At 44.1% G+C, this 12,685-nt stretch overlaps 1 protein-coding gene across 5 annotated transcripts in view; it reads left to right on the plus strand.

Moving 5' to 3' along the window:
• The window catches only part of LAMA1 (laminin subunit alpha 1), a 125,546-nt gene that overhangs the window by 19,522 nt on the left and 93,339 nt on the right, over positions 1–12,685 (plus strand). For all 5 annotated transcript variants that reach the window (XM_032467505.1, XM_032467504.1, XM_032467501.1 and 2 more), the window contains exons 2-3: positions 549–719; positions 920–1,032. In XM_032467505.1, coding sequence (XP_032323396.1) covers positions 549–719; positions 920–1,032 — 284 coding nt within the window. The remainder of the gene's footprint in view (positions 1–548; positions 720–919; positions 1,033–12,685) is intronic.

Below are 12,685 nucleotides of genomic sequence, written 5' to 3' on the forward strand. Positions count from 1 at the left end.
CCAACAAGTTCCCTCGGATCTTTTCACAGTCAGCCCCCACCTTCTGCAACCACTGTTCAGAGTTTCTCCCATAGGTGAGTTTTGCTTCTCCTAGAATTTCATGTAAATGAAACTGCCTTATATATTGCTTTTCTGTAGGGCTTCCTTCACTCCACAGATAGACTTAGCATCTCTTTCTTTTTCTTTTTTCAAATTGAAGTATAGTTGATTTACAGTGTTTCAGCTGTACAGCAAACTGATTCAGTTACATACATATATGTGTGTATATATGTATAATATATATTCTTTTTTAGATTCTTTTCTATTATAGGTTATTACAAGATATTGAATATAGTCCCCTGTGCCATACAAAAGAAACTTCTTGTTTCCCTTTTGTATGTAATAGTGTGTATCTGATAATCCCAAACTCCTAATTTATCCCTCCCCACCTTTCCCTTTGGTAACCGTAAGTTTGTCATCTCTTTCTGGTCCACCTGTGAAGTGAGCTGAAGTAATCTGACCTTTTGATTTCAAGTGGCTGAGCTGATCTGGTGACTTTTGACTTTCAGGCCTGTTTCCTGCCATTCTCAACCTTGCCAGCAATGCTCACATCAGCACCAATGCGACCTGCGGGGAGAAGGGGCCGGAGACATTCTGCAAGCTGGTGGAGCACGTGCCCGGGCGGGCTATGCGCAATGCCCAGTGCCGAGTCTGCGACAGCCACAGCGCCAACCCCAAAGGCAAGTGGCACCCCACCCCCAATTCTGCAGCACCCGTGGGAATGTACAACTTTGGAAATAATTCCTGGAGACTTTGGTTAGGAAGCCAGGAACACGTGTGTTCTCCACCGCAGTTCATTCCCACTACAGTTACAGTTTCAAAGTTAAAAAACTCAAGCTGGAAGCTGAAAGGAGTGCATGTTTTTGTTTTCTTTCAACAGAACGTCATCCAATATCGAACGCCATCGATGGCACCAATAACTGGTGGCAAAGTCCCAGTATTCAGAATGGGAGAGAATACCACTGGGTCACCATCACGCTGGACTTGAGACAGGTGGGTCAGGCTGGGACCGTTGAGGAAGGTCTGTGGGTTGCTGAGTTGTAGTCTGATGAGCTTTGGGAAAGTCTGCTTGTTTCTTAACACGTGTACATTCTGGTCTCACTGCTTTTCCACCGGTAGAAGCTGTCCAGGGTATCACTTCTCGTCACGTTCATCATGCCCAGGTGTCGCTGGGAAGATGAGTGGCATTGTTTCCGTGTGGTCTGATGTTCCTAGAAGCTGTGTTGGATCACCCGTCAGATGGATGGTCGGATGGTTTCATTATGGTTCTGTTTACACGTTCCTTTATGCCCTCTCTTTCCTATGAACCAAATTCAGCTCTAAAGACTTGATTAAATTCCAGTTAAACATTTTTGGCCAGAGCACACCGTTGGTGATCCCAGCTACTTCTCTTGCACCCAGAGCTGGTTGTCCCATGTGGAGTGAGGCTGTACTTGAATCCTGCATAGATATTGACCACAGGCTGTCTCCCTTTCCTCCCACATCTCATCCGTTTCCGGGGTCTCACTGACACTTGGATCTGCAGTGTGGTTACACCTTCTGATGACTTCTTTCTGTCATCAGAGCTTGTGCATTTCCCTGTCGGGCCAGCCACTCAGCAGCTGCTGGTTGATTTCTAGATGATCTACCCTATGAGAGCAGGGACCGCGGCTGACTGCTTCCTCCTCCCTTTCATTTCCCTGTTGATGTTTATGGAGGCTTGTCTGGCCCCCAGGCATCAGCAGAGTGGAGGGACCGAGTGAGTAACTGCAGTGGGAATCTCTGCTTTATTTTCACATCCCCCTCCTCTTTTTGGTTCACAGCCTGATTAAAAGATGACAGTCAACTAATTGCCCACTGACTCCTGTGAAAGTGCACAGCCTGAAATCCAGATTTCTAAAGTAAAATCAGACAGCCCCTAATGTTGTCAGGAACCATCACAACTTCATAGTGTAAATGCATCCGTGTGACTTAATAAATAAGGCAGCTCCTGAGGTTTTGTGACCAAACAGTCAGCTTTATTCTGGGTTGTTTAATGCTCAAGACATTGATCCCATTCCTGATTCTCTAGCTGATGACAACGGTTGAAATTATGGCATTTTTAGCCTCTGGGTATAATGTTTGGTTACCTGAGAGATAAACTAAAGAAAAGATAAAAGTGGTGTTATCAGAAAGTCCACAAATGTTGGATTGTTTGCAAGAAGATTTAACTACAGAGTGTTTGCTTTAGTAACAGGTTACAAGAGGAGTGATTAGATTTCTTTCTTTACTTCTTTAAAAGAATGCCGACTATTCATTTCTTGCATTGATTCATAATATTTTAGAATTTATACTGTTAAATATTTAGCAATGTCTTATGCAAAAAAAATCTTTGGGAATTAAATGAATGTGGTGTTTTTGTTTTAAGAAAAATAAAGCAAATGTTGAGGGGGAGGTTATAAGTCAGTGGTAGAGTGCATGCTTAGTAGGCACAAGGTCCTGGGTTCAATCCCCAGTACCTCCACTAAAAAAAAATAATAATAAAATAACATTAAAAAATAAAGCAAATGTAGAACTAACATATACATGGGTAGAGTGGATAATGTCCAGTCATAAACTGTTGCTCACCACCAAGTAACTTAAGAGTTTGTTCTTTACTGTTGTATCACTGACACGAGCCAGGGATCTCTTGTGATAACTTAAAATTTGAAAGAAATCATTCTGAGAGAGTGAGCATTCACATTTGATAGATCTTGAATTTTATGATTGTCAACAGTCTTCTAGTTGTTAATTACATTGAGCTATATACATTTTATTAAATATATTAAAATGTCTTCTTATGGTAGCTTTTCTCATTTGAAGAGCTCAAGGATTTCCATTTGCAACACTCAGCTTTAAGACTAAGCGAAAGACACATCTTTCATCCTTAGAGAAATGAAAATCCACTGTGAGATACCACTGCAACCCATTAACATGGCTATTACCAAAAAATAGGAAATCAGGGTGTGGAGGGTGTGGAGAAATTGGAACCCGTGTGCATTGCTGGTTGGGAGGGTAAAATGGCGCAGTACTATGGAAAACAGTGTGATGGTTCCTCAAAAAGTTAAACATAGAATTTCCATATGCTCCAGCAATTCCACTTCTAGGTATATACCCAAAGGAGCTGAAAGCAGGGATTCCAAAAGGTGTTTGCACACCCATGTTTATAGCAGCCTTGTTCACAATAGCTGAAGGGTGGAAGCAGCCCAGTTGTTCATCAGCAGTGAATAGACAAAATGTGGTCTGTACACAGAATGGATTATTCAGCCTTAAAAAGGAAGTGAGCTGTGACATCTGCTGTGACATGGATGGACCTTGAAAACATACTGAGTGAAATGAGCTGGACACAAAGCACAAGTACTGTGTAATTCCACTCACGTGAAGTACCTGGGGTAGTCGTGTCTATAGAGACAGAAAACAGGGCGCTGGGGGCCGGGGCTGGGCAGAGCAGGGCGTGAGTCAGTGTCCAGTGAGCGCAGATTTCAGGCGAGGAGGATGAAAAGGTTCGGCAGACGGGTGGTGGTGATGGTTGCACAACACTGTGAATCTACTTAATGCCACCAAATCGTGCACTTAGAATGGCTGAAATGATCATTTTATGTTCTGTATATTTTACCACAATTTAAAAAACGTCCATATACTGTGAAATACACTCTGTTTTGTATCAGCCAGGGTCCAATCAGGAAAACAGAAACCACACCAGTCACTTAAAGGGACATATGTAGTACAGGGAACTGGTTAAGCAGAGTTAGAGAACTGGAGAAGAAAGTACTTAGCCTAACTCAGAGTGGTAACCACTGAGGAGGAACCAAGAGAGGCCACTGGGGTTACTCACAGCTAGAGGCTTGGAAGAGGGTGCCCCACCTCTGAGCGGGGGTGAGGAGGCTCATTTCAGGAGTTCTGGAAAGCCAGAGACTGGGTCAGCTGCTGCTGGGAGAAGGGCACTGACTGGTACAGCAGGTAGATAGAGGGGAGCAATCCCACCCCCCTCCTCCAGCCTCCCTGCCTCCCTCCTCCAGCCTCCCTGCCTCCCTCCTCCACCTCCCTTCTCCAGCCTCCCTGCCTCCTTCCTCCAGCCTCCTAGCCTCCCGCTAATGCTTTTGAACCCCAAGAAGCAGAGTGTAGCCAGATGGATTTGCAGTTACTTTGTAACTTGCACAAATAACTCTTCTCAGTAGGTGGTCATTCATGCCAGGGTGGTGACATCAACGCAGATACACAGCCTTGAGATCCTGGGTCAGAATTTTGTTATATGGTGATGAACCAGACCCTGAAGATGCTTAAATTAAGTTTCTGGATTAACTATGGGATGAAAATGCCAAATTCAGAATCCTCACAGTGAAACCACGGACTGCCTTCTGACACATCGACAGACTAGGTGTCCTGGGGTCTCAGCTGAGAGGCTTGTAGATGACACTGGCAGTGTGACTTTAAGAAGCACAGCAGTAGAGGAAATGTGGGAGCAGTTCTGTTTATTTCTGTATGGGTTGATTTATTGTTGCTTTTGGTCGTGGGGCGTGGCAGAGATGTGGCAAGTGTGGTTGGCTAGTTCTGACAACTAAGGAAGCAGAACGTGACAGCATTAAGAATGAAGGAAGGTTCCTCGTTGAGCCGCCGACAAACTCCTCCTGAGTAAATGTGAGTTTCCTTTCCATCTCTCATATTGGGGTAGTCCACACATGACATCGAGGTCCCGCCGACCTGCAGATGTCAGCAAGGGAAACATTAAACAAGACCTTGATAGAATCTACTTGGAGTTAGCGAAGAATTGCGATTATGCAGGTTTCTAGAAAATAAATTCCGAAGTCAGTAATACTGGTTTTTCTAACTAGGCAAGTAATATGGGCTCGTTGTAGAAAAATCGGCAGGTGTAGATAAGTGTGAGGAGACGAACTTCAAAGCCCTTCACTCTGAGACGACCACCAACAACATCAACATACTTACTTTCAAACCTTCGCGTGCATTTCTGTGTATTTCAGTTAATAATGCAGCCACAGTGCTGTCATTTTACTGCACGCTTCCCGTGGGTGAGGCGTCGTATGAAGCTCTTGCTCTAGACTAGCTCGGGGAACCCGCAGAATCACACTGTGCGTTTGGTTCTGTATCGTCTCTTTTTGACAAATGACACAGCTGAGCCCTAGTTGAAGTACTTCCAGGGTAGGACTCACCGAGCTTCCGGAGCCTGGGCTCTGTCTGCCTCCGCGCACGGCAGCACCCTTCCAGCTGAGGTTTGTAACAAGTGTGTTTGTGTCCCAGCACTTTACTGAACTCTTAGCATGAGCATCTCCCAATAGAACTAAAATCGTCATTCATAATTTTTACAGTTGCATTAATATCCTGCTACACGGCTTACCCATCATGTGCATAGCGGTCCCCGTGCCCAACATTGTGGTGGTTTCTCTGTTATGGGTGGTAACTGGTGCTTTCAATGAAAAAGGACTGTGTGCCACTGAAGGAGTGCAGGGTGCACACATCATTTTGCAGGTTCATATTGCAAGTTTCTGGTTAGTGTTGAGTCTCTCTTTAAAGAGAAATGTTGACTGCCTGTTGCATATAGGAATCTGCACATATGTTCATAGAAACAGTGTGTATGTATAGGGATCTATGTGTGATGTATAGGTTATGTAGATTATATACTACGTTGCTATGTATATACTGCATAGAACTGAGCATTATAGAGTTTAGAATTACACCGAATTTAGTAGTTCAGTGTGTATAATATACGCAGCATGTAACCTCTGTGGCACATACGTGAACACACAGCCCAGATACTGTACGTGCACACACTGTGCCTGTGTAGGTGTGTAGGCACCTAGCAGGTGTAGGCTGTAGCTTCAACAGCATTTCTTCCTCATCCATATGGCCTCATCCACAGCAGTTCTGGAGCAGAGACGGCCTCCTTTGGAGGAGAGGAAGTTGCAGCCCAGAGCAGTTCAAAGGCTCGTCCAGAGCCACGCGGCTGTACGTGCTGCCTCTGGGGCTGGATGCAGGGCTTCTGGTCCCTTCCATGCTGTCCACACTGTCTCACCCCATTTGTCCCTGGTCTCCCATCACTGCCTCCCTTTCTGTTCCGACTCTGCAGGGAGACTGGTAGGAGCTCTTACAATTTCCTCCTGACCTGGGAATGTTTGGGTTCTTCCCAAATCCCTGTTCTCTTTGCCTCTCAAGGGGGCCTCTCCCCTGGGGACGGGGCGGAGTAGCAATGCTGCTTTCCAGGTAGATTGGGGGGCTCCCTGACGTGTGTTTTTTGGCCAAGAAGCAGGAAAATGAATCAGTGCTTTGTAGTCTCCTTTAAAAAATGTTTAAACCTGGGCAAAATTTTCACTGGGAGGGGTTAGATTTGTGGGTGAAAATGTATGATGCTCCTTTAGAAGACAAAACATGTTTCATAAAAAGGGCAACGTTTCCTATGGCGCTGACAGTAAAGGCTGCTTTTTGAAGCCGTCTGCTTTCTATACTCTGTGTAGGTTTAATTAGGAAGTAGCACTTTGTTGTGGGAACAGAATCACAGAAGGGCCTTTGTTTTATGCAAACTTTTAGACAAGAGCTGCTTGTTTGCTGGGCTTTATAAAACCTCGTTAATTTGGACATTAATTTGCTGTTATTTTTTTCCCCAAAAAAATTTCTGAAAAATTGGCCTGAGCTGGATTGAGGATTATTGTTGTATCATCCAAATGTAAAGTGTTTGCTAAGCACCTTGACAGGGTAAACAAGAAAAGAACAGACAAATTTTGCATGCTGAAGGCAGAAAATCTTGGAAGAGTTTGAGAACAAGAGTTGCATGTAAATTGGAGCATCTCATTACAAGTGAGACTTGGCTGTTTGTTAAAAGAGGTCCAGCAGAAATTCTTCCTGGAAACCCTGGTAGAAATTACCATTACTGTGTACTTGTGTTTATTCAAAGTGATTTTATTTCGATTTTCTTTTACTTCACACTGGCCTCAACCAACTTCAGATAGTAAGTTTTCTTGAACTTCTTTGGTAAGGCAAACGGATTGGAAGAAATCTTAAGCTCTTCATTATGATTTGGAAGTAAGCCACACGAGGAAATCCTTGTCCTCCAGACGTTTTTATCTTTTTTGTCCTGTTCTCCAGGAAGCTGCTATTCTCAGAGATCTGTCTCTTGTTTTCACATTTTTATTATCTCATCTGGTTTTCTCCTACACAGCTTCTCTCCCAGTTATCTGTTGCTGTGTAAGAAATCACTGCAAAACTTTAGGGCTGAAGACAGCATTCATTTCATACATCCCTCTGGGTTTGTTTCTGTGGGGCAAGATTTCAGGAAGGGGACTTGAGTGTGAGTGGGTGTGTCTCAGGCTGCATCTTTCTGGATATTCTGGTGGTAGCTTCTATTCCCAGAATTCGTGTTTTTTAAAAACAAAATAACATTCTGTTTATTCAATCATTCCATGCAGTGGAGCAGCAGGGGAGGGGGGGTCTGGGCATCTGGGGGAGGGGGGTCTGGGCATCTGGGGGAGGGGGTTAGGGTATCTGGAGGAGGAGGTCTGGACACCTGGGAAGTGGGTGCTGGGCAACTGGGGGCTGGCCAAGGCTCTCTCTTCGTGTGGTCTTGGGACTTCTCTGTGTGGACTCTGCATGTGGGCTCGTGGCTTCCTCACACAGCAGCCTTAAGGCAGACGGCCTATAGGGCAGTTCAGGGCACCAGCACAAGTGTTCCAGAAAAAGGCAGAAGTTGCATCCCAGTGTTCTGGCCCCCAGTGTCACACAGCATCTTCCTCTGTGCTCCGTGCACCTCCCAGTCTCTGAAGTTGGCAGAGACTCAGGTGAAGGAAACATGAGGCAACCCCAGCCTGTCTGGGGGGAGAGGGGTGAAGACTTGGAGACCTGTTCTGAGCTCCCACTGCCTCACAATTCTGAAAAGAGCTGTCTCTCTGCACCCCCCGCCCATAGATAGCTTATCTTTTCGGGGCTATACCTTTGTCTTTAGGTGACACAAAGAGCTATGGGCCCAAGAGGGGAAACAGTAGTGCACCTTACTTGTTCAACGTTAAAGGCCAGGGAGCTGAAGAAAATGGAAATAATTGAGGCCGTCTGTGGAGCTGCGTTTCCCGACAGGATTTATTTTTAAGCTTTACCCTTTGTGGATCATCTGTGGTGGTTTGCCAAACAGTCAAGCATAACCATTTTTCCAGTTAGTGCAACTTAGTTTACCAAACCTTCCCCCATTTTCCTTTTTCTGTTTTGGACGGCGGAGTGTCGGCCGCGCAGTTTCGGTGTCTCCTGCTCTGCAGGCGTCTTAGACTGGCCTTGGGACGATTATGGGAAATGAGTGAGGGGAGTTTGGCAGGACTCTGTCAAAATATACTTCTCATCTCTCCAACTGTTTTGGCTTGAAAAGAAAGCTTTTTGTATATTTATGGAAAGAAAGGGAGGTCTGTTCTGGAATTATTATTTCTTCCTGTTATAGTAAAGCTAAAAAAAGCTAAGTTTTAATATTTCTGAAGAAATATTTCTTTGAAAAATACGTTTTGGAATCCATGCTAATGTTAGGTTTTTTTTCTTTTTACTTAGCAGTATATTCAAATTGTAACATCTAATATATTAATCTTTAAAAAGAAATCTGTAACTAATAAAAATACAGAGTAACTCATGAAACTCTCTGCTGTACCTCCAAATATCTCCTGTGGTTTTAATGTCTTCAACTGACTTTTTCTCTATACAGAACTTCCTTTATTCTGCTATAGAAGCAGAAAGTTTTTAACATAAGAAAAAAAGTTTTTTAATCCCTTTGATCCTAAGAGCCAGGAATTCTCTTTTGATCCATTCCATCGTATCTTAGAACACTGTGTATATTTAATAATTCATGACGTCTACTGTTATGGAGGGCTGGGATCTCAGGATTCCTCAAAGAACAGGACAGTGGCTCCATCCAGGGAAGCGATACAACAGATGGATGGATGTATATATATCGGCATTTTCACTGTACCTTTAATTGTTAGGTAAGGCTGCGTCCGGCTTCAGCGGCTTCTGGCCCAGTGGGGGAAACAGGTGAGTAAAGTAGATGGCTTCTGCTGGGCAGCGTCGGGGGGTGGAGGTTGAGCAAGCAGGAAGCACACAGAAGAAGGACAGCTTAGGGCGCCAGAGAAACAACCCAGATGCAGGACCAGCTGGAGGAAAGGAGCTGGGGGTGAGGAAGGATGCCCGGGGGAGAGTGGCACAGGGAAGGCCTGTTGGTGGAGCTAAAATAGCACATCCAGTCAGATCATGAAAGCTTCTTTCACTTTCCTTTTTATTGAGATGCGACTTACACACAGCGAAGTGCGCACACTTTACGGGTAGAGTCGGATGAGCTTTGATAAATACAGACACGTGTGTAAGCCGCATCCTTATCAAGGTGGGGAGGGACATGTCCATCACCTGGGATGTTCCCCCGCGCCTGTCCCGGTCAGTTCTCCACAGGCTCCCCTCCGCCGCTCCCACTGGCCAGAGGAGCCACAATCCTGAAGTTTTTCACTTGGATTAGCTTTGCCTGCTATAGCATGTCGTACAGATGTGATCACACAGCTTGTTCTTTTCGTGTCCATTTTGTGCCTTTTATTTCCGGTTTGTTGTGGTTTGTTCCTTTTGTTTCTGAGCAATATTTCACTTGGTGAATATACAAAACTTTGTGTGTCCATCCTCGTTAGTTTGTTTGGGTTATTCTAGTTTCTTTTTTCGGTACCTATTTAATTTAATTTAATTTATTGAGATATAATTGGAAATAGCGTTGTGTGGGTCTGAGGTGTGCAAAGCACTGGTTTGGTCCATTTGCATGTTGCAGGATGGTTACTGCAGTGGCATTACTTAGCGCACTTCTGTCACATCACGTAATTGTCGTTCCTTCTTCCGCACTGGAAACAAGTAACAACCTAGTCTCTTAGCAACGCTGAAGTTCATAACCCAGTATTGTTGATTGTGATCACTACAAATTAAAACCTGTGGGTAATGAGCGGGGGCCACTGCTCTCCAAGCCAGCGTACCTGGGCGTTTGGTGAAGCCTTCTCTGCGGCCAGCTGGAGTGGTTTAAGCACTCTTTTCTTAAATTTTCAGCTTTCTTAGAGTAACTGATAACTACAATAATGTGTATGAAGAGTTCTTTTCTTGTGTGTGTGCTTTTTTTTAAATTTATTTTTCCTTATTGAAATATAGTCAGTTTACAATGTGTCAGTTTCTGATGTATAGCATAGTGATTCAGCCACCCATATACATACACACATTCCTTTCATATTCCTTTCATTTTAGGTTACTACAAGATATTGAATAGAGTTCCCTGTGCTACACAGTAGAAAATTATTGTTTATCTATTTTACATATAGTAGTTAGTATCTGAAAATCTCAAACTCCCAATTTATCCCTTCCCACCCCTTTCCCCCGTGGTAACCATGTTTGTTTTCTATGTCTGTGAGTCTGGTTCTGTTTTGTAAATAAGTTGATTTGTGTCTTAGTGTGTGTGTATGCTTTTTTAAATAGTTTATTTCATAGTGAAGTTTTAGATTTACAGAAAAATTAAGTTCCCATATCCGCCCTCTATAAGAGTTTATAAATCAAATTTGGGTTATTCCTAATAATCTTTTTAAACGTAAAGTCATAAAATGACTGATATAATGTAGTTTTAATAGTTTCCAAGACCTCTTCTCCCCCTTAAGAGGGAACTGTGAGAACTGTCAGTCTTATAATTAAACATTTTATGTCTTTTCTACTATTTTATGTCTATCATCAGAGGATACGTACCTTTATTCTCCATGTGTGAGAAACACAAGAAAGCCCACAAAATAACCATTTCTTAGCTGTCCACGGGGATGGCCACCTGTAGGATCACCTACAGCCTCGTACCAGGCTCCAGGCGAGCAGTGGGGCTGCCCCGAGGTCAGCCGGGATGCAGGAAACCTCCCCAAGCAGGGGAGCCCGCCCTCTGACCTGTGGGTCTTTGGTCACATGACGCAGGGGCCTCCTTTCATCTCCAAACCCTAACAGTTTGGGGCTCCAACTTTGTGTTTTGTGAAGTACCATCACGCCTCACCAGAGCTAAGAATGTGATGGAAATAGGGTCATGGGGAAGACAGGATTCCACACGTCCCCTCTGAGCCACTGGCTTGCCCTCCAGATGGCTGAGCTGGCTTTTGCAGAGTTGGTCTCTGCCCACGTTCAATTTCAAAGTCTCTGTCGTCCACAGAATGTTGACTCTCTGTACCACTCACTTCTCTCCCACTATTTTCACATCGTTTTTTCCCCTTGTGGTAAAATACATATAACAAAAACTTGACCATTTTAACCACTTTTAGGTGTACAGGTCAGTGGCATTACTTACATTCTCATTGTTGTGCATTCATCTCTAGAACTTTCTTATCCTCCCAGACTGAAACCCTGTGCCCATTAAACATAACTCCCATTCTCCCTCCCTCCCCAGCCCCAGTAACCACAGTTCTCATTTTGGTCTCTGTGAATTTGTGTATTCTAGGTAACTTGTACAAGCGCAATCGTATAGTATTTGCCCTTTTGTATCTGGCTTATTTCCTTTAACATAATGTCCTCCAGTTTTTAAAAAATATTTTCTTTATTTATTTTATTATTTTTTAATGGAGGACTGGGGATTGAAACCAGGACCTCATGCACGCTAAGCACGCACTCTATCCCTGAGCTATACCCTCACCCCTGTCCTCCAGTTTTATCCGTGTCGTAGGATGTGTGGGAATTTCATTCCCTTTTGAAGATGAATAATATTCCATTGCAACTCAGAGTCTGTTTAGCCATTTATCTATGATAGATAGGTATTCAGTTTGTTTCCATCTTTTGGCTATTGTAAATAGTGCTGCAGTAGACATTGGAGTACAAATATCTGTTGGAGTCCCTGCTTTCAATTCTTGTGGGTATCCACCCCGAAGTAGAATTGCTGGATTCTATGGTAATTCTATGTCTCATTTTGTTTAGAGGAACCGCCATATTGTTTTCCATAGTGGTGGCGCCAATTTTCATGCCCACCACATCTTTTTAAATAAACAAAAGCCTTCCTGCGTAAGACCCTTATTTAGATATTCTTTTCTTTAAAAAGCTTTAAATGGAATGATTTGTCAGTTCGATGCCTGACAAATGACAGATTCAGTGAAGGTAGCAGTACCGAAAGAAAGATGAGAATCTTCACATAGGCTGTAGGTCACGGTCCCACGTTCAGAATGAAATCTTGCAAAAGCAAAACAATGCTTTCTAATCTCTCTGGTGCTGAAACTATAAATGATTCGGCTAGATTTAGTGACCAAAGAAACACGTTATTATTGCATCCAGGTGCTGTAAATGGGTAACTCACAAGTTAACGTTTAAGGGAGTCAGTCAAGTGCAGATTTGCACGGCTTTTCTAGATGCTGCCGCCAGTTGGGTTTGCGAGGCTTAATGATTAGGGGCCCCTTGTACTTTCCTGGGGTGCGAGGGCACTGTTTTCTCACGATGAGGGATAAGCAGAGGGATGGGAGATGTAAACCCCTATCTGTTGCTGGCTCGGCTGGGGCACAAGAGGGCACCGCGAGGACTGGGAGAGGGAGTGAGAGGAAGCTGAGCTTCCAAATGTTCCAGCGAGAAATTCTCTGCGACTGAGGAGAGAAGAGGGTAGTGTGGGTTTCGGGGCCATGTGGGAGAGGCTTGTCCCATCTTCCTGAGG

This window comes from Camelus ferus, chromosome 24 (genome assembly GCF_009834535.1).
Source record: "Camelus ferus isolate YT-003-E chromosome 24, BCGSAC_Cfer_1.0, whole genome shotgun sequence".
NCBI lineage: Eukaryota > Metazoa > Chordata > Mammalia > Artiodactyla > Camelidae > Camelus > Camelus ferus.